The 21290-nt window shown below is 54.1% G+C and overlaps 2 protein-coding genes across 3 annotated transcripts in view; one reads left to right on the top strand and one right to left on the bottom strand.

The window, feature by feature from the left end:
• EPN2 (epsin 2) overlaps positions 1–3352 on the top strand; it is a 48076-nt gene extending 44724 nt beyond the window's left edge. For both annotated transcript variants that reach the window (XM_054180268.1, XM_054180267.1), the window contains 2 exons: positions 819–1034; positions 2962–3352. In XM_054180268.1, coding sequence (XP_054036243.1) covers positions 819–1034; positions 2962–3293 — 548 coding nt within the window. In that variant the 3' untranslated portion in view covers positions 3294–3352. The remainder of the gene's footprint in view (positions 1–818; positions 1035–2961) is intronic.
• A 12379-nt stretch (positions 3353–15731) lies between these two features.
• On the bottom strand, positions 15732–20513 carry B9D1 (B9 domain containing 1). The gene is made up of 8 exons (XM_054180229.1): positions 20488–20513; positions 19257–19395; positions 17857–17925; positions 17638–17749; positions 17464–17560; positions 16608–16670; positions 16214–16281; positions 15732–15983 (listed from the first exon to the last, which is right to left on the bottom strand). The coding sequence occupies exons 1-8, from the start codon at positions 20511–20513 to the stop codon at positions 15838–15840; spliced, it is 720 nt and encodes a 239-aa protein (XP_054036204.1). The 3' UTR covers positions 15732–15837.
• Between the last annotated feature and the right edge of the window lie 777 nt (positions 20514–21290).

Below are 21290 nucleotides of genomic sequence, written 5' to 3'. Positions count from 1 at the left end.
AAAATTGGCTTTCACCACGGGAGAGACCAAAGCCGGTCGGGATGCAGCAGTAGAAGCTCGTTGGTAACGTTTTGGCCTGTGCATGAACATGTGGGGAACGAGCCTTTGGCAACTGTAAACCAAAGAACTTCACTTTGTAACTCGTGCTGCACTGACCCAGAAATGTTTGCCTGCTAAACTGACAGTATCCAGTGTTTGGGGTCTGGCTCAAGCTCAGCCATCAGAACAACGCAGAGTGCCTTGCTCAAACCAGTAAATCCCAGTGTGTAACAATAGTAGGAAGATGAGAAAACACACTTGTGTGAAGGCTTGGATTGATTTTGTATTAGGTCATTAGTCACTAAATTAAACACTGCCAGACCTGAACCTGTGAGTGCTTCGATACTTTCAGGATGGTTCTGCCTGGAAGAACGGTGACTAATTCAAAGCTGGGCTCCTTCAACACGAAGGAAGCAACCTGGGTGGAATCAAGCTAGCTAGGGAGCAGCAGTGGTGGAGTGCAAGGGCAGAAGCCAAGGCTTTCAGTGTCTTTTCCTTGCAGACTCTTAGTCCAGTCTGTGCTGTGAGAATACTCATCAGGGCAAGTCAGGTAGCACCTTCAGTAGAGCACTGCAACTCTAACCATGGCTGCTTCATGCTCTTCTAAAGAATGTCGATCTGCTTGCTTGCTGTGAGGGTGCAAGGTGCTGAACCATCTCCATCTGACTGATGCAGGCACTAGAGTTGGAAACACCTCAGCTGTCAGACCTTAGGGTGTTCTTGGCCTGACTGTGTAGATCACTGAGATAAGTTGTGTTCTCCTCTTTGTGTTGTTCCAGCTGAATCAGGTTCCACTTTGCCATCTCAGCATAGCGGTACCACGAGTCCTGATCTCTTTGAGTCCCAGCACTCGAGCGTGACATCAGGCAAGCAGAGCGCGGCCCGGAAAACCCCGGAGTCCTTTCTGGGCCCCAATGCTGCTTTGGTGAACCTGGATTCACTCGTGTCTAAGCCACCACAACCTGTCACTTCACTGAATCCATTCTTGGCACCAGGTCTGTTCCTGCACCTTCCTGCAGTTTTCTGTTTTGGCTCTCCCTTCCCGCAGGAGAACTCTGCATAACTTAGTCCTGTTTGATTTTGAAGTGAGCTGGATTGGGATTGTTTTGTTTGATTGCTTCATGACTGAGAGCAGCAGGCTGAGACATCATAGTTTCAAGTGCAGTGTCTGCAGCTGATCTGCTGGCTGAGTTTTATGCACAAGAATCTTATTTACAAGGGCTTATGGTGACAGGATGAGAGGCAATGCCTTCAAGCTTGAAGAGGATAGATATAGACTGCACATTAGGAAGAAATTCTCTACAGTGAGGGTGATGAGACACTGGAAACAGGTTGCCCAGGGAGGTTGGAGATGCTCCCTCCCTGGAAGCATTCCAGGCCAGGTTATACAGGGCCATGAGCAACCTGTTCTAGTAGAAGGTGTCCTGTGGCATGGAGGCTGGAAATCTTTAAGGTCCCTTCCATTCTATGATCTCTGCCTGCAGCCTGAGGTTCCAGATGGCAAGCTGCAGTATAGCCTGGTGGGTTGCTAGTTAGGCTGTCTTGAGGCTAGCATGACAAACTGGTTTTGATCAAAACACACTCAGTGGAGTCTTGTGCAGATTGGGCCAATCTGTTAGAAGTGAGCAGCCTTAGATGGTGACACCAAGCACGTGGAAGATGTGCTTCAAAACATCTGTTCCCCTGCACTGACATTTCTGCATGACACCACTGTGGTGAAAGACTTCAAAAGGCTATTTTCAGGATTTATTTTTCTTTTCCAATGGAAAAAAAAAAAAAGGGGGGGGGAGGACACCCCCCCCCCCTTTCCCCCCCCAGTTTGTTAAACTCCTTGGGTAGGAAAAATGCAGTAATTCCGAGCAGCCTTGGCAGCGCTTAGCGAGAGGAAGTCTGCGGGGCTGCCATCACCGGTTACTACCAGAAGTTTATAAGGGGTCACTGGGCCATCCAAATAAGGCAGCACAGCCACAGTGAAAGGAATTTGTAGTGTTGGCAGCAGCCCAGAGGACCTCAAACGCTGGGAAAAGTTCTCTGCTTTCCTAGCACCGCTGCAGTTCGGAAACAACTTGTTTACTTTATGGATTCTTGTGGAAACGTGGTGCCAGAGACAGGCACAGCCCCTGAAAGGGGTGGACTGGAGGAGATCTTGAAGCAGAGGCAGTAGAGGAGTGCAGAGCTGCAGTTCTCTTCTGAAATGTGTGTTTGAGGTAAAATTGGAGAAAGGCAGTGATCAGGCTCGAGAGTGCTTCAGAAGAGAAGGCTCATAGCAGCCTTCCAGGATTTGAAGGGGGCTACAGGAGAGCTGGAGAGGGCCTTTGTAAAAAGCCACGGGGTGACAGGGTGAAAGGTAGTGGCTTCAGACTGGAAAAGCTCCACTTCAGTTAGACATTAGGAAGAAATTCCTTCCCATGAAGGCAGTGAGGCACTGGAACAGGTTGCACAGAGAAGCTGTGGAGGCTTTGAGCCTGGCAGTGTTTCCAGGGCAGTTTGGATGGGGCCTTCAGCAACCTGCTGTAGCAGGAGGTGTGCCTGCTCGTGGCAGGGTGGTTGGAACTTAGATGATCTTTAAAGTCCCTTCCAACCCAAACCATGCTATGGCTCTGTGATCTGGATGTCATGGCTAGGAATGTTCCAGGTAACCAAGTCAGAATCTGTCCCTCTGGTGAGAAGTGTCAGCCATGAAAAGTGTCAGCCAGCACGGGGATGCTTTGTCACATTGGTAGGTTCCAGGAATTGACTCTGGTGGTGCAGCAGTGCAGCTCCAGTGTGCTGAATGGCATCTCTGCAGGTTTCTCCGGGGTGACTTGGGGTTGGGAGCGTCTGGGGATGTCTAGAAGGATGTTCTTTGCCAGCAAAGATGATCTCCAAAGCCTTGTGTTCGTGGAGTTGTGATCTCTCTCCCTCTTCCCCTCTCAAAACCAGGCGCTGCCACAGCACCGACTCCAATCAACCCCTTCCAAGTGAATCAGCCTCAGCCCCTCACTCTAAACCAGATGCGAGCGAGCCCCGTGATGGGAAGCAGCCCTTCCTTCAGCGCTGTGCCACCGATGAGCATGGAGCCAATACCTCTGTCTTCCATGGCCCCGGTGCCCGTGGGGATGGCCCCGATACCAGCGATGGGCCCTGTGGCCTCCATAACGAGGATGGGCCAGGGGCTGAGCATTGCAGGATCAATGCCCCAACCTCTCCACAGTACAGGAATCCCGCCGGCAGCCTCCCAGTCGACAAATACAACTAACCCTTTCCTCCTATAAAGACCCAATTAAAGGAACTTTGGGTTTTGGGGTTGTTTTTTTTTTTCCCTTTTTTTTTTTTGTTTTTCTTTTCATAGTGTTTCCAGGCTGAAGTCTTTACAGCTGAATGAACGTGGCCTGTGTGGACTGAACGGTGTGTAAGAGACTTGGAAGTAGATTTGCAGTTTACAGTTATGATCTTTGAAGAGTTGTCTCTAACTTACCAGTTAATCTCAATCTAGTCTTTGCTACAGATGGTACCTTACTTTGGCTTTGTTGAGCATTACCTGAGGTGTTCAGACTTTTCCACCAAAGTCAGATTCTGCCCATTTTTGTTACTTTGTTAATCATTTCACTACACTTTCTAGGGGGAGGACCTGCCCACTGGAGGCTGCGTCGGCTGTTCTGTAGGTGTCAGACCGTGTGCTGGACCCCGACAGGTTTTACCTTACGTACTCGCATCTGTCACGCCCGACACGATAGGCCCGAGGTTCAGAGTGCTAGTGAATGTTTTGCACATAACTACACACAGTTCTAGACTGTTGGTTCACCCATAGTCCTTACTCTGCTCTTAGAAGAGACCGATGGGGAGGGCCCGGGGGGAGGGGGGGCTGCTTTTGAACGCATTAAACCTCGCACCGCGCAGATCGCACCGCTGCTCCTCTCCGGAGGCGTGACCGCGAAAGCAAGCTTGTCTCAAAAGGAAAACAAACAAAAACCCCACCAACAGAGCCAACCAAAAATCCACAAAAAAAAACCCCACCCCCCACCAAACCAGGAAAAAAACCCACCCCCACCCCAACCCCCAAGGTGTCAGTATGCCGTGTGCTGTCGTGCGCAGTGTTGAGTTGTACACTACTCCCTAACGGACTCCTGAGGAACTCTCTGTTGAGTGGCATGCTGCACTCCTGCCGAGTGAGTGTCCTGCTCTGTGCTTGTCCAGTACCAGCTTCGTTTGGAAGTTTTATCATGTGTATTTGTTTTTGTTTTGGGTTGTTTTGTTTTTGTGTTTCATTTGACTTACAACCTGAGTTGAAAGAGGAAGAGGAGGAAACAAAAGATCGATGCAGTGAGGACAACTTTCGGCTTCAGTTTCACCGGGGCGAGCTTTAAAAACTAATTCAGGCTTAACCTTTGCTATATGCAGTTACTCTTGTATACTTTTGCACATATTTTGTTTAGTACAGTTCCATATTTTGAGTTTGCAGAGTTACCTGATAGTCTTTTTGGTTTTTTTTTTCTCCCCCCCTTTCCCCTCCCCCTTTTTTTTTGCTAATTTTTGTAATGTGGTTCTTTATTTAACTGTCTGGTTTGGATAGGTTCATCGAGGCTGAAAAGGAAGGAAGGAAGGAGAGGAAGAAAAAACAAAACAGCAACACAAAACATTAAGACGTTGGCAAATGTCATTTTTATGGTTTTAATGCCCTCTTATTTATGGTTTTTAGCTCTTTTTGTTTCTGTAAAGAGAGTTTAAAAGGGAAGATTAACACTAAGATATTTACTTTTAAATGAAGTATTGGTAATGCAAACCCAAACAGGTTCTGGTGACTAATTATTTTTAGACGAATTGGAGCGTAACGTGATTTAAGACTGCATTAAACCAGAGAAACTCTGAAGTCGCCTTTCCCTTGCTTTCTTCCCGTTCCCCCCAGCCCGTGTGCACGTCAGGAGAGAGGCTGTTTGATCTCCTATGGCTTCTTGAGATGCGAACGGTTTTAACGTGCCGCCAGGAGTCGTTAACTTGATTGACTAATTGTGCTTCGTGGAAGGTGCGGCCCCCGCCTCAGCAGCGGCTTCCATTGGCAGCTGTTCATTGTGAGCTGAGCTCCGCGGTTTTAACTTGCATGCCTGGACTCACCGGCACTAAACCGCGCTCAGGTTTCAGCCAGGCTCTCTGGTGGAAACTTGGCCCGCTCCGAGGTGGCAGCGTTTCCCCGGCTCGGCTCTCCCCAGCGCCGCAGACATCCGCAGAGCACGTGGGAAGCGATGTCCCGGTGCTTTGCCACCGCCTTGAGGGCATCTCCCCGAACGGACTTGATGATGCATCTTGGTGGCCTTTCCCTGGTTAGAAAGAGGCGGGGGAAACCAAAACCAAAACAAAGAAGCTGAAAGGAATTGCCAGAGTTGTGTGTTCTGGTGTTCGGGATGCTGCGCGGGGCTGTGTCAGCCTAGGGCTGCAGGAAGGAGAGGGGCTGCCTGACGTGGAAGGGGCTGGGTTCTGTCTGCTGGTAGGGAGGGGAGGCTGAAAGGCTCAGATCTGAGGTACAATCACGGATCTGAGCTGTGCAGGTCAGTGTAGCCCTCCTAGCATATGGACTGCTGAAGGTGTGGCTGTTCCTGTGCGGCTCAAGTAGGGTTCAGAATATTCCTCTGCTCCTGTTTTTACATAGGAGGGAAGAGAATTGCTGTCCACACCCAGTGTGTCTTGAGAGAAACAACAGAAAACATTCCTGTTGCCTTTCAGGAAAAATACTTCAGTTGTTGTTGAAGTTATTGAAAAGCTTAGGGCAGGAAGGGTGTGGTTCTTGCAGCTGGGCTTGGGGTGGGGTGGGGGGAAGTGCTTCCCACTTGATCTGTGGCAAGATTTGCCCCCTCCTCATTTCTCCAGTTTCATTTGGTCAGCAGTGGAGCTGAGGTTTTCCCCCCTGAGTCCCTCACCTGAGTGCATTAGCAGTGGTTAGGAGGGGCAGTGTCTGTGCAGCCAAGAAGTTCTAACCACAGCTGCATGTTAAATGCCTGGGAACTGGTTTTGGAGGCAGGATTGGGGCTGGTAGTAGGAATTGAACGTGAAGAAGTCCTCTCCAGTTGAGTCCCCATCTGTCACCATGAATTGACAGATGTGAGCTCTGGAGCCCTGGCTCAGTGAAACCACTGAATGGCAAATCCTTGCTTTCCCCCAGCTGCTGCTCCAAGAGCTGGGATACTGTTAGGTGATACAGAGATGTGGAGGGACACAGATCACACAATGAACCATGGCCAGCCCACACCATGGGGCTCTGCAGCCTTAGGCCAAGGACTGACTGTGCTGGGCCCCCAGCCTGATGTGGGGTTGTGGCGGGAGCAGAGGTCTGGAGCCACTTTGGTGAATCTGCTGGGTTGCAGGGCTGGGGATATGCACAACTCCAGTGTCACCTGGGTGTGGGGTGCTGTGACAGTGGTGCTGAGCACTGCTGGAGATCCTGGCTGGGTGAAGCTTCAGTTGTGCCCAGAACAGTCAGGCTCAGTGGTCAGTGTGGGGTGCTGTGAGAGTGACTCTGAGCAGTGGCCAGGTGAAGGTTCAGTTGTACCCAGCATGGTTGATGGTCAGCATGGGGTTGCTGTGACAGTGACAGTGGTGGCTGTCCCAGCCAGGTGAAGCTCCAGTTGTCCCCAGCATGGTCACCCTGTTTCCCATGATAATTTAACTGCTCTCCAGGATATTTCTTCCTCCTTCCCTCCTTGCCCTCCTGCTTCATTTCCCAGAGGGGACACCTGCAGGTCCCCCACATCTGCTCTGCTGCATTTCTCCAGCCCCATTTCCCTCTTCCCCCTTGCTTTCCCCCACTTGCAGATCTTAAGAAGTGCTTTTGGGTTGTTTTTTAGCACCCTGTAAGAGCCTTACTGGTCAAATTGACCAAAGATGAAAGTGTTTAAATATTTTGTAAAAAATAAAAAGAGTTTAAACAAATAATAATAAATAAATGAAAAAAAACCCCAAACCAACCCACCCTTGGGCTTCACTTCCCACCCCAAGCAAGCTCTGGTATTTATTCAGGTTTATATGCTGTTGACTTCAACTGCATGGAGGGGGGCAGGGAAGGAGAGGTGTGGTGGGCTGTGGTGTTTGCAAGCCTGGTGGAGGTGCTGTAGCTGACCCAACTCCTGTTCTCCAGCTGCCCCTTCTGTGGCTGTTCTGTGCTGTCTGCAGGAGCAGTGCCCACGTTTGGGGGGGGACAGTGGATGGATGGATGGATGGATGGATGGATGGATGGATGAGTTCCTTTCTTCTTCAGTTTTGGCTTTTTTTCCACAGCAGAATCTCACCAGCCTGGCTTCCTTCCTCCCCCCACCCCAAGTGTTACAACTGACAGAAGTCACCAAACTGTTTTGGTTTTGGTTTGGTGTTTTGGTTTCCTTCAGCCTGCTGGGAGCTGGCTGCTTTTTATGACCTTGTGCTGACTTGCTGACATTATCTCCTGTATGAATAAGTTCTCATTTGTACTATTGTATCATGATGTCTGTATCTGTGTCTCCCTCCCTCTCTCTTCCTCTCCCTCTCTCTCTTTACTTTATTATTTTTATGTTCCTCCCTTCCCAAGCAGTGTCACAGATGTGCTGTTGAGTAAATGCCATCAGAACAGTGGAAAGACAAAAAGGGTTTGTAGGTGCCTGGTCAGAATTAAAAGTGTATTGCTTCTCTCTTCCAGCCTTGTTGCTTTTTCCAGCCTCTTGTGTAGTGTCTCTGAGCCTCGGGGGGGGAACTCTGGGCTGCCCTGCTCGCTGTAGTCCTCCAGCCAGTTGCTGGCTGCTGGGTTGAGGTGAGGGGAGGTTTGTGCTGAATGAAGGGCCTAGGAGAAAGCTGACCCCTTGCTGAGAGTAATGCTTCATGTACCTTGTCAATGTCAGCTCTTGGATGCCTTCATCACTTCCCAGGGCAGGTCTGCTCCTGTGGTGAGAAAAGAAAGTTTCTTACAGATCACTGAAATGGGAATCAGTTGAGACCTTAACTAACTCAATAAAAATGAAGACTTGTTGTGTTGCAGGTGACTGAATCACTTCTTTAAACCACATTCCCCTTCAAGTAACACTTTCAGAGGGATGACCAAGTACTGCCTGGGTCAAAATCCAGTCTTGTTGTGTTTTAGGTGACTGAGTAGCAAATTCACCCCACATTCCCTTTCAAACAGCACTGTTGGAGGGATGATTGAGCACTGTCTTGGTGGAGGCTCCAGCATTTCTGTCCAGGCAGAAGTCTGGGGACTCTGAAAGCTGTGGCTCATGGAAAAAGGGTTGGGGAGCTGTGACAAGGCTGACTTGGGGAGTCCTCACTTCCCCTTCTTGCAGTTCAGCCTTACCCTTCCCCTGGCCCATGGCTCAGGGGCCTTGCAGATGAGGTGACAGTGAGCCTGCCTCCAGCTGGGATGTCATTTGAGCTTCTAATCTGGGATGGCTCAGGCTGGAGGGTGCTTCATTAGCAGGCTATTTCAAGAGCCACCTCTCCAGAAGCCCTCCAGGTTTCCTGTAGCTGTGGTGTGCTGCCAATCAGGCTGATCACTAATCAAACACTTAATTTGTTACTGCTGGAAGGGCAGAGGTGCTGGAAAGGTTGGCCACGAGGGGAGGGAAGGGAAAAAATGGCTCTGTTTTGTTTCCATATCTGTGGTATGGAGCTGGCTGGGGCTCTTGTGCACCCCAGGAGCCCTCCTGAGTTCCCCTCAGAGCGAGGCTGCCTCTGGTCAGGTCGTGGATTTGTTTTGCTTCAGTGTTTTGGCCGGTGAGGGAAGCAGCAGAGCCTCCCGTGGCCGGGGTGCCAGCCCGGGGCCCTGCTGCTCTTTGTGCCTCAGGGCCCTGCTGCTCTTTGTGCCTCTCCCTTTCGCTGAGGGAGGCTTCCCCTGCTCTGCAGGAGGCCTCTTCAGTGGGTGATGTTTAGTGCTCCTCTGGCCACTCTCCTGCTCTCTGTGGTCAATACTTCATTGTTTACTTTGGGCCTCTTGAACTCGCAGGTTGTAGCAAAACAAAGCTGCTGGTGACAGGAGAGCTCTGGGGAAGGGCTCTGGGGAAGGGCTCCGTGGAAGCCCTTGTGGGGACTCGGAGCCAGGTGCTGCAGGCTGGTGCTGGAGGGAGCCTGAGCTGATGAACCCGGCGTGAGAGAGCTGTCTGTGGCTGACCTTCCTCTGACCTTGGGCAGGCTGCTCTCCCCCATCCTGGGCTTCCTCTTCCTCTGCTCTGAAGCGAGGTGGCATCTGCCTGCTCTGGGGGAGGAAGAGGGCTGTGCAGATAAAGCTATCTCGGGGCTTGTCATCCGCAGCGCTCTTGCCAGAGGCTTTCTGCTGAGCGTGGTGGTTGCTGTTGCCTCTGTGCTGGGCTGAGTGGTGCAGCTCAGGCCCTCCTGGCAGAAAATGCTGTGGGCCAGCTCGAGCTGGGGCTCTGGCAATGCTTCCACGACTGGGATCGGCCCAGGGCTCGCCTGGCTCTGGGCTGGGAGTGCTCGGTGCCAGCTCACGCCCAGCTTTGCACCCCCCAGCACCCCCAGGCCCTGCTCTGCAGGGCTGCTCTCCAGCCCTTCGTCCCCCAGCCTCTGCTGCTACCTGGGCTTGCCCCATGCTGTCACTTCACCCCTGTCAGGTTCCCCACAGTGGAGTTGTGGAACCACCTGGAGTAACTTCTAAGGTGGTAAATCATTGGACACCATCCTTGTGCCCTCCTGCAGTGGAAAGCTGGACCCTGGGGGAGTCAGGCAGTGGAGTCCATGTTGTTCTTGCAAGGCTTTTTGGGTGAGCAATGAGATTTGGTGGTTTAACTGAGCTGAAGGGAGCCTGTTCTGCCTTGGTGTAGCAGCACAGATGGCCCAGGAGGCCGTGGGCTGGCTGGGGTTGTGTTGGGTGACAGCAGCAGGGTGGATTTGGTTTTTCTCCTTTGCTTTCTTAATGTCTTCATTAGCAAGTCTGGCACTCAGTGTAGAGATACTCTCTGAGGTGAATTTGGGTACTTAAATATCTTGGCCTGAATAGAGGCACAAAAATAGAAGCCTACAGCAGTTAGATGCTTCTGGTGATCTTCTCTCTGAAGGACAAGAAGCTGAAGCCCTTGCACCCTGACATGAAAGCAGGTTGTGCTGCACCCTTGCTTCACTGCAGCCTCCCTGCTGGGGGGCTCAGGCCTGGGTTTGGTGGCCAAAGGATGGTTTCTAACAGGATTTGTGCCCTGCAGATGGCCAGGCACTGGAGCTTTGTCCTCCTAACCAACCACCCTTGTGTTCCACAGCCTGCAGTGCTGCAGAGGAGGGTGCTGGGTGCTCTCTGCAGGCTGGGGGGAGCTGGGGCTTTGTGGGTCAGTTCTAGTTCCTGTGTGCCAGAAGTGGAGGTTGTGTCTGGCTTTGCAGACACCCCTGGGTGCCTCAGCTCTCAAGGTTTGAGCTCACCCACGTTGGCCTCCCAGAGAGGACTGCCCAGCTGGTGGAAAACCCTTGGGGATGCCCCCTGCAGCAGACACCCTGTGGGTGAGCAGGGAGAGGATCAAAGGGGCTGAAGGTCCTTGCTAGGGCTGCAGGCTGAGTGGCCTTTGCTCAGCTCTTTGCTGTGTTCCAGCTTGGAGGTTTGCATGGCTGTGGCTGCTGCAGCCCTGCTGCTGCTGCTGCCTTGTGTGCCTGGGCATGGAGTCTCCAGCTGGGCTGGGGGCTGGCTGCAGGAGGTTGGTGATGCTCTCACTGGGGAGCTTTGGTTCCTTCAGCATGTTTGGGGGCCAGCTGGAGATGTCCTGTGGGCACTCTGCTGCAGCTAGCTGCTCATCCAGCTGCTGCTTGATGCCATCCACTGTCACTGCCAGGTTTAAGGGAAGGGGCCCAGGGGAAGGTGGCTCTGGGTGCTGGTGGGGCCTGATAGCCTCCAGATGCTGGTGCATGCCTGGCTCTGTCACCACTGATGCTGCTCTTTCTGTGACCTCCCTCTGACCCCCCAGCTGTCCTGTCCTCCTCTTACCCTGCAGGCCCACATCCAAGGTGGTGTCACCATCCCTGGAGGTGTTCAAGAACATGACATGGCCCTCAGGACATGGCTTCCTGGCCACAGGGCTGTTAGGTTGATGTTTGGGCTTGATGATCTCAGAGGTCTTCTCCAACCCAAGCAATTCTATGGTTCTAAGGTGCTTGGCCCTTGATACCTCCTGGCATGATGCTCTGGTGACCTTGGCACAAGGAAATCATCCTGGGGCTGGTTTGCAAAGGGCTGAAAGGCTTCCAGGGACAAGCCCAGGGAAAGGTGAAGCTCCCAGATGTCTCCAAATGTGGCTCTTCTGTAGTTTCATGGTTTTCTTTTTCCCCCCCTTTTGGAGTATTTCCCAGGAGGTTCCTGAGCTGAGGGTGCTGCTGGGGAGCAGTTGCTGTCAGCTTGAATCCATCTGCAGGAGTCTCATTTCCAGAGGGAGAGAACTTGTAGCTGCTGCAACAGTGCTGCTGTAGCAGAGCCTTGTAGCCTCAGGACAGAGATGGTTTTCCTCCAGCACTCTCTGTAGAGCTCACAGATTTCCAGCTCAGTCCTGCTCCCTGCCAGGCAGCTTGGCACACCTTTGCTCTCAGGACAAGGGGCAGGGCAGGCAGCACCACTGCACCAAGCAACTTCCATGCAGGAGCAGGAGGAATTCTGATGTCCTTCATGCAGCCTTGTAGCTGATTGCTACTGATAGCTTCCAAACATCTTCCTGAGGGCTGAAACTGCCAGGAGAGGGCAGGAGCTGAGGCTGCTTTTTGTGGAAGGGGCTGGAGATGGCTGAAACTGCCAGGAGAGGGCAGGAGCTGAAGCTGCTTTTTGTGGAAGGGGCTGGAGATAGCAGCTCCTAAGGGCCTGGCCAAAGGGTTCCTTTTAGATGATTGTTTTTAATTTGTGTTTGTTTATTCCCCCAGAGGAGGCCACAGCAGGGCTGGAAGCCCTCTGCTGGGAGGCCAGGCTGGGAGAGTTGGGGTTGCTCAGCCTGGAGAAGGCTCCAGGGAGCCCTGGTGGCCTTCCAGTACTTAAAGGAGCAGATCAGAAAACTTGGGGACAGAGTTTTTGCAGGGCCTGTTGTGAGAGGACCAGGGGTGATGGTGTGAACTAAGGAGGAGATTCAGGCAGGAGAGAAGGAAGAGATTCTGTGCTGAGGGTGGTGAGACCCTGGCCCAAGCTATCCAGAGAGGTGGGAGATGCTCCATCCTTGGAGCCATTCCAGGTGAGGCTGGCTGGAGCTGGGAGCACCCTGCTCTGGTTGCAGATGTCCCTGCTGGCTGCAGGGGGGTTGGACTAGGTGACCTTTAAAGGTCCCTTCCAACCCAGAGCAGTCTGGGGTTCTACCATGCTTCTGTTTCTGGAGGGTCTGTTTCCCAAGCTGCTGTTCAGTTCCTGTCCTTGGTTGTCTCCCCTGCCTGGCAGCTTCCACGGTGATTGCAGGAAAGCTCTCCCTTGAAGTGAGGATGGTCCTGCCTGGGCAGCTCTTTCCAAAGCTCCTCCACACCAGGAAGGCAGAGGATGGCTTCTCCAAAGTCCCCAGCTACCTCCCAGGCTTCATCTGCCTCCAGCAGCTCTGTTTGGGGTCCTGGGAGCCTCATTCTGTGTCAGGACAGGTTGTGAGGAAAGATTTGTGCATGTTTCCCCCCCTAGCCCATCTCGACCTCAGAGGTGAATGACAAACTTCACCATCTAGGACAGGCTTCAGCAAACCCAACCAGGGGCTGCAGCCCCAGGTGCACTCCCCCACTGCTGTCACTGTGACATGGGGCTGGGAACTCCAGTCCAGTTTGGAGTAACAGAGACAATGATTAACTGCTGAAGGGGCAGGGAGGTTACAGCTGCCTGGGGAGTAGGGGAAAGGAAATGACTTGGAGCCAGGCTGTTGGGTTTTGGCTGTTTGGAAGCATGAGGTTCTCCTAACCTCTAACACCAACTGCAAGGAACACTTAAGGCTCATAAATCCCTTCCTTATCAATGGCCCCCACCCTGGCAGTGTCCTGTCTGCCTTGACTCCTGCGATGAAAGCAGAGAGCCTCTCCAGGCTGGAGCAGCTGCAAGCCCTCTGCCACGCCTGAGGACCAAAGACTGAAACCAGAGACACTGGAAAGGCAGCAGGCAGGCTGCCTCTGGGAGAAGAGCTTGTTTGTGAGGGATCAAGAGTGCCTCTGGGAACAAAGGAATGCCACTGAGCTCGGGAAGTGCTTCCCCAAAGCATCACCCCCACCTGCCCCTCTGTAAGGAGCAAACCGTCCTGCCAAAAAGCTCCTGCAGAGAGGCACTCACAGGCTGAACATCCTGAAGGCCCTGAGGAAGGTATGTGAGGTTCTGAAACATGCTCCGAGGTACCCAGAAGTCAACCCCCTCCCCCCACAGCCCAACTACACCCAGAGAGAACAGGCAAAAAGCCCTAGGGTTGGAGGTGGCAGTGTGGGGTCTGCTTGGGGTCACAGCTCTGCAGTCCTGCCCTGTGGGCTCTGGGGGTTCTGTGGGGTTCAAGCTGTTGCCTTTCACTGTTGGTTTGGTTTTTACCCTTCCTTCTGAGGGTCCCTGCAGCTTGGCTGTGAGCAGTGAAACACTGCAAATGCATGTGTGTGGCCTTCCCAGCGTGGTGAGGGTTGGAAGGGACCTCTGGATATCATCCACTGCATTCCCCTGCTAAGGGTCACCCACAGCAGCTTGCCCAGGATCACAACGGCCAGGGGGGGTTGGAGTCTCTCCAGAGGAGGAGGAGACCTCTCTGGGCAGCCTGCTCCAGGGCTCCAGCACCCTCACACCAAAGAAGTTTCTCCTGTTCACAGGTGGAACCTCCTGGGTTCCACTTGGTGCCCATTGCCCCTTGGCCTGTTGCTGGGTGCCACTGACAAGAGCCTGGCCCCAGCCTCTTGCCCCCCACCCTTTAGCTCTTGCTGAGCATTGCTGATGCCCTCTGGGGCTGCTCTTCTCCAGGCTCAACAGCCACAGGGCTCTCAGCCTTTGCTCCTCACAGACATGTTCAGGCCCCTCAGCCTCCACTGGACTCTCTCCCTCTCTCTCTGGAACTGGGGAGCCCAGAACTGGACCCAGCACTCCTACTCCTTTGGTAGGGAGAGTAGAGGGGGAGGAAACCTCCCTTGACCTGCTGCTCACACTCTCCTTAACGCACCCCAGGAGACCATTGGCCTTCCTGGCCCCAAGGGCTTGTTGCTGGCTGATGGTGAACTTGCCCACCCTTTGCACAGCTCCTCAGTTCCTTTGGCAGCTCTTTGCTGCTGGGGACAGGCAGAGCTGGAGCTGCTTTGCTAAGTTTCAGTGTGGCTGAGTGTGCAGCTGCTGGCTTGCAACAGGAGTTCAGATCAGATGCAGCACCACGCTGCAGAGCTGCTCGTGCATGAATTCCCTGTGGGCACAGTTTGGGCACTGTCTGGGTCTAAAAGGCTGCTTCTGAGTAGAAACTCTGCTGGGCAGCTTGGCCCTAACTGGAATGGGGACAGGTAACTGTGCTTGAGGGAAAGCAGTTATTTAAGCCCAGTAGGGTTAATGTTTGCCTCTCAGGTATTCCAAACACAGACATTAATCCTGCTCAGTGTAGCCAACTGCTTCCCCAATACTTCTGAAGAGGAAACAAAATCCCTTGCAAGCCCTCTGAGCCAGCAGGAAGTGCTTATTAATTTGGATTCCAGTATGACTCAGTCTGGAGATCACAGCAGTTGCCAAAGCAGCTGGTGGAAGAGCTCTCTGGAAGGGAAGGATCAACAGAGAGATGATGGGAAGCAGGTAAGAGATGAAAACTCCTCTGTGGCTGTGCTTGGGAAAGTGTTTCTAGGCAGTGTCAAAGGTGCCAGTGCTCACAGCAAGCTGCCAGTGCTCACAGCAAGCTGCCAGTGCTCACAGCAAGCTGACAGTGCTCACACTGGCTGCTCAGAAATGGACTTTATTCAACCACACTGCTCAGCAGGAAACCACAACCATCTCTAAGCAGCCTCTTTGTTCCATCCCTGTCCACTTCTGCACCCTTATGTGACTGGTATCAACAGTTTCAAGGTCTTGGTGGCTCACAGTCAGGGTGGTGTCACGTTAAGTCACCTCAGAGTCCCCTTTTGGCAGTTGCAGTCAAACACAAGAGGTTACAGGTCCAAAATGAAGCATGGAAATGACAAAGCAATTAGTCACTGCATTGTAGCACTGCCTGCCTTCTCCTTTGGACCTGCAAGAACAGCAGACCCTGGGTGGTGTGGGAGTTGGAGACATCCCTTCTGGCACAAATACAGAGTGGGTGGGTGAGGGAACTGGGATTGTTCAGCCTGGAGAAAATGGGGTTGAGGGGAGACCACCTGGCTCTCTATAGCTCCCTGGAAGGAGACTGGAGGCAGGTGAGGCTTGGTCTCTTCTCTCACTGAACAAGAGGGGAAATGGCCACAAGTTGTGCCAGGGAAGGTTTAGGCTGGACACGAGGAACAATTTGTGCATGGAGAGGGTCGTCAAGGCCTGGCACAGGCTGCTCAGGGCAGGGGTGGAGTGCCCATCCCTGGAGAGGTTTCAGAGCCATGGGGATGTGGTGCTGAGGGCCACGGGTCACTGGTGACTTGGCAGTGCACAATTGCTACACTGCTCAACGTTCTTCAGGTGCACCAAGAGCGTACAAAAGGCTGTTCCAAAAATATTGTGCTGCAGTCAGCATTTTTATGAGTAACAGCAAAATGTGCTGACCTGGCTGTACATGCCACTCCCACCTGTGTGCTCACTGACACCATCATCCTCAGGGCATGATTCTCAAGGGCTTGTGCTTCTTCTGGAACACGGCTCTGGGGTGCAACTGTCCTCAGCTGAGTCAGAGGCTTCCTTCCCTCTGCCACCAAAAGCCCCAAGCTGCTTCGCTTCCCTGTGAGCCTCCAACCCTCTCGTGCCTGAGTTCAGTACTTGGGGATCCCTTCTGCAGCAGGGGGCAGGGCTGGGCACTGCATGTCGCTGGGGCACACTTCATAGCCCAGCTTCCTCATGTCCTTGGTGATGATGTTGAAGGAAATGGTCACGAAGCCCTGAGAGCGCACCCGTGTCACTGGAAGAGAGGGGAACACAGCTGCCTGGCGGGGAGAGCTGGCTCGGGGAGGGGAGAGCTGCCTCGGGGAGGGAGAGCTGGCTCAGGGGGAGAGCTGCCCGACTCTCACACACCCAGGCAGGGCTGTTCTCAGCAGGAGCAGCCACTCTCTTGCTGTCAGCAGGGGATGGCTGGCTGAGCTGTGGCCTCCTGTGCTGCAGGGCTGCAGTCAGGAGCTCCCAGGGACTCACCTTCTCGTCCTTCTCCCTGTGCCACCACCTTGGGGTCAGTGAATTCCGGCCGCCTCCCTGTGAACCAGCTTGGAGAAGACAACAGAAGAGAATTCATTGGATGCCTTCTCTGCTCTGCAGATTTGTTCCAGTTAAATGCATGTTCAGAAAAAGCAAAGGAGGGGTTTAATGGGACTCCCAGCTCCTCTTTGCAGCAGGGAGTTCTGAGGACTGATGACTTTGTTGCTGATCTGCTCTGAGCAGAGGTAAGTGGTTTGGGTTTGGTTTTCTTTCCCTTGTCCAAGGCAACAAAGAAACGAATTCCATAGAGGTTATGTTAAATGCAAGTCCTCTCTGGGCTAGTGACTTACCTTTGTGAGCTAGGACTTTCAACAGGAAAGCCTTTAATTGTTACCTTGTAAACTTCTGCAGCCTGGAGGTGGACTCTGGAACAAACATAGCAATGGTTCTTGTGTGCCTGAAACGAACAGGAGGCACTCAGGGCAAGTTTCATAGCTAGAACAAGCTCTGGCCATAAAGGTAGCAGTTCAGGCACATCAGACCACTGAACATCCTAAACTTTAACACTTTCCCTCCATTCTGCACAGGCAGAGAGTATCCTCCTCCATTTCCAGTGGTGGAATGAAAGCTTAGGATGAGCTGAGAGTGAGGGAGGGGAGAGGTGATTGTAGTGTGCTTCATACCTGTGCTTTCTCCACACCACTATTGACTTCAGTATTGATTTTATTGCTCCCCACAACTCCCTGAAGGGAGGTTGTAGCCAGGTGGGGGTTGGTCTCTTCTCCCAGGCAAGCAGCACCAGAACAAGAGGACACAGGCTCAAGCTGTGCCAGGGGAAGTTTAGGCTGGAGGGGAGGAGAAAGTTCTTCCCAGAAAGAGAAATTGGCCACTGGGATGTGCTGCCCAGGGAGGTGGTGGAGTCCCCATCCCTGGAGGTGTTCAAAAAAGGCTTGGATGTGGCACTTGGAGCCATGGTTGAGTTGTCAGGGGGGGTTAGGGGTTAGGTCATAGGTTGGACTCGGTGACCTCTGAGGTCTTTTGCAGCCTGGTTGGCTCTATGATTCAGAGCTCTCTGCAGGGTTACCAAGAGCTATTTGACAACCAGCTGCTAGAAAATCCCTGCTCTTTGGACCAGGGCATGACAAGGAGGTAGGGGAACTTCTGGGGGGTTTTGCTTCTGAATCAGCACAGTAAGTGGAAAAATAAATGCCAGCTGTGTTTCAGTGCTGCAGGCTGGGTTGGCAGCTCACCTCCCAGGGGTGAAGGGAACGTGGACGGCTCCATACCCTCTGATCACGTCGTGGCCGAAGAAGTCTGGTCCGTAGACGCTGACGACAATCTGCGGCCCTGCGAGGGAGGCAGTGTGAAAGGGCTGCTGGTGCTGGGAGCTGGAGCCCAGCACCCACAGCACCCCCAGCACCCACAGCCAAAGGGGTTGGTGCTCTTGAAGGTGATGTCGATGGGGAAGTTCCAGACCAGCGTCGTGGGCGACACGCTGCTCTTGGAGGTGATCTGGGAGATGCCCTCCTCCAGGCCCTGTGGGGAGAGGGTGGTAGGAGCCAGGGGTCTGCTCTGAGCTCACCAGGTGCTGCTGGGGGGCCTGGCAGCAGGCTGGGTCTCAGGGGCACACAAGGAGGCCTTACCGCTGTGGGAACCCAGTCTTGGCCGTAGACGAAGCAGAACTTGCAGTAGAGGTCATCAAAGCCAGGGAACTGCGGGAGACAGGGGCTGTGTTGGTAGGGAGTTAGTGGGACAGAGGGACAGCCCAAGCTGGAGGGCAGCCTGCTCCACCATGACACAAATGGCATTCCCCAGGGCCCAGCACCAGGGGCAGCTCTGGTTGACATTTTTATCGAGGACCTGGATGAGGGGATTGAGGTCAGCTTGCTGTTTGTCAGCAACCTGCTGTGGTGTGAGGGCTCCCTGCCCATGGCAGGGGGGGTGGAACTGGATGATCCTTGAGGTCCCTTCCAACCCTGACAATTCTATGATTCTGTGACAAGTTAGGTGGAGGTGCTGATCTGCCTGAGGGGAGGGAGGCTCTGCAGGGGGATCTGGCCAGCCTAGAGCAATGGCCAAGGTCAGCTGTATGAGACTCAGTAAGGCCAAGTGCAGGGAACTGCACTTGGGTCACAACCCCAGCAATGCTACAGGCTTGGGGCAGAGTGCCTGGAAACTGCTCAGGAGGAAAGGACCTGGGGGTGCTGATCAGTAGCTGGCTGAATATGAGCCAGCATGTGCCCAGGTACCCAAGGTGGCATCCTGGCTTGGATCAGCAATAGTGTGGCCAGCATGACGAGGGCAGGGATTGTCCCTCCTGCACTCAGCACTGGTGAGGCTGTACCTTGAGTGCTGGCTTCTGTTCTGGGCCCCTCACCACAAGAAGGACATTGAGGTGCTGGAGCATGTCCAGAGAAGGGCAACAAAGCTGGGGAAGGGGCTAGAGAACACATCTTGTGAGGAGGGGCTGAGGGAAGTGGGTTTGTTTAGCTTGAAGAAAAGGAGGCTGAGGAAGGCCTGGCTCTGCAGCTCCCTGCAAGGAGGCTGGGTGTGAGGGTGGGGGTGGTCTCTTCTCTCCAGTAACAAGTGGTAAGACAAGAGAAAATGGCTTCAAGCTGTGCCAGGGGAGGTCTAGGTTGGACATAAGGGACAATTAATCTATGGAAAGGGCTGTCCAGGCCTGGAACAGGCTGCCCAGGGCAGTGTGCAGTCCCCATGCAGGGAGGGGTGTCAAAGCTAGGTGCATGTGATGCCGAGGGACGTGGTTTAGTGGTGCCCTGGCAGTGCTGGGTTAATGGCTGGACCCGGGCATCTTAAAGGTCTCTTCTAAGCTAAACGATTCCTTTATTCCATTCTGCGAGTAAGAGCCGGGCCGCACTGCCCGGCTCGGGGCTGAGGCCGGGCCGGGTTCGGGGGGCTGAGGCCCTGCCCGCCCTCGCCGCCGGGCCTGCGCTAGGGGAGAGGCGGCCGAAGCCGGGCCGCGCTGCCGGGGCCTAGGCTGTGCCGGGGGACCGAGCTTCCCGCTTCCCCACCCCGCGCTCACCTCCCCGCTCTCGATCTGGCCGTTGACCGCTAGCAGGAAGACGCCAGGGCTGCCGGCGGCCGCCATGTTGCCGCGCGCGGCCTTGGCGCCGCCGCGGGGCCGTTGCCATGGAGTCGGACGGGGCGGCGGAGGGGACACGCTTAGGCGGAGGACGGGCGCTTCGCGGAGCTGCCGCTCAGCCGGCTGAGCCCCAGCACTCTCTCTCCTCTTTTATTCTTGAGGCTTTATATTTATCCTTAATACGCCCTCATGTTTATCCCTACCTTTTGTTTTTACTGCCAGGCTCTGTACTGGTGGGTGAAAAGCTGGACACGAGGGCTGAGCTCCCAGCCCTGACCCACCTGTGTCCGGGGCTGATCCCCAGCAGTGGGCGCAGCAGGTAGAGGGAGGAGGTTCTGCCCCTCTGCTGCGCTCTGCAGTGCTGGGGCCAGCTCTGGGGTCCTCAGAACAGCACAGACAGGAACCTGTTGCAGCAGGGCCAGAGGAGGCCACAGCAATGATGGGGAGGGCTGGAAGCCCTCTGCTGTGAGGCCGGGCTGAGAGATTGCTCAGCCTGGAGAAGAGAGGGCTCCAGGGAGACCTTCTGGTGGTCTTTCAATTCTTAAAGGGCTGATCAGCAAGCTGGGGACAGACCTTTCTGCAGGGTCTGTTGTGACAGGACAAGGGGTGATGGTTTGAACTAAAAGAGGAAGATTCAGACTAGACAGAACGGAGAAATGAGGGTGGTGAAACCCTGGCCAAGGCTGCCCAGAGAGTTGGTAGAAGTCCCATCCCTGGAGCCATTCCAGGTCAGGTTGGTTGGGGCTCTGAGCAACCTGCTCTGGTTGCAGATGTCCCTGCTGGCTGCAGGGGAGTCGGGCTGGAGGACCTTTAAATCCCCGTCCAACCCAAGTCGGTCTCTGAGTCTCTGATTCTGTATCCATCCCTAGAAGCTTTTCCAGAAGCGCCGCCGGGGAGCCGGAGCCTGCCGCCGGGGAGCCGGAGCCTGCCGCCGGGGAGCCGGCGCTGAGGACGCGGCCGCTAGGTGCTGCTGCCGGCCAAGCCGAGGCAGCTTCGGCGGCACCCTGGCGAGCGCCGCAGCCGGGAGGTGTGCGCCAGGCAGCAAACGCGTTTGGAATGGGGGAAAGGGCGCTTTCTGTGCTCTCTAGAGGGTCTCCTTCTCAAGCCACACTGATGTGAGGCGAGGAGGAGCGCGGTGGGGATCATTAGTGCCCCACGGCGTGGTGCTTACCGCTCCCAGCCCTGCGGGGTGGCCATGTGTACTGCGGGAATGGGTTTGTGCTGGTTTAATTAACCTGCTGTAATTAAAAGGAGAGGGCTAATTCTGTGCACAAACGAGGCAGGCAAACGTGCAGAGCTGAACCTGCTGGAATCTGCTGACCAGGTCTTTGTTTGCCTGCAGACGCGGCGGTGCTGGGCTGCGGCCGTGCTGCCGCGCACGCCGGGAGGCTTCACTGCCCACACGTGTGCTGGCACCATGGAGGCCACCACCTGCTGCTGTTATAGAGCTGTGGAATCACAGAACGTTGGAAAAGTTGGAAGCAGCCTTCACAGGTCACCAATTCCAACCCCACTCCAGTCAGCAGGGACACCTGCAGCTAGAGCACAGTGCAGGCTCACAGAGCGTTGGAGGTTGGAAGGGAGCTCCAGAGATCATCCAGTCCAACCTCCCTGCCAGAGCAGGGGCACCCAGGGTAGTCTGCACAGGAATGCATCCATCCAGGTGGGTTTTGGAAGCTCTCCAGAGCAGGAGACTCCACAACCTCTCTGGGCAGCCTGCTCCAGGGCTCTGTCACCCTCACTGTAGAGAAGTTTCTCCTCCTGTTGGGGTGAAACCTTCTATGTTCAGGTTGCTCAGAGCCCCAGCCAACCTCACCTGGAATGCTGAGAGGGATGAGGCACCTACCACCTCTCTGGGCAACCTGTGCTAGTGTCTTATCACCCTCGCTGTACAAAATGTCTTCCTTATCTAGACTAAATCTCCCCTCTTTTGGTTTGAAACCATTACCCTTCATCCTGTCACTACACTCCTTA

The sequence above is a fragment of the Dryobates pubescens genome, chromosome 4 (genome assembly GCF_014839835.1).
Source record: "Dryobates pubescens isolate bDryPub1 chromosome 4, bDryPub1.pri, whole genome shotgun sequence".
Classification (NCBI taxonomy): domain Eukaryota; kingdom Metazoa; phylum Chordata; class Aves; order Piciformes; family Picidae; genus Dryobates; species Dryobates pubescens.
This window is presented reverse-complemented; position numbering and strand designations above follow the sequence as displayed.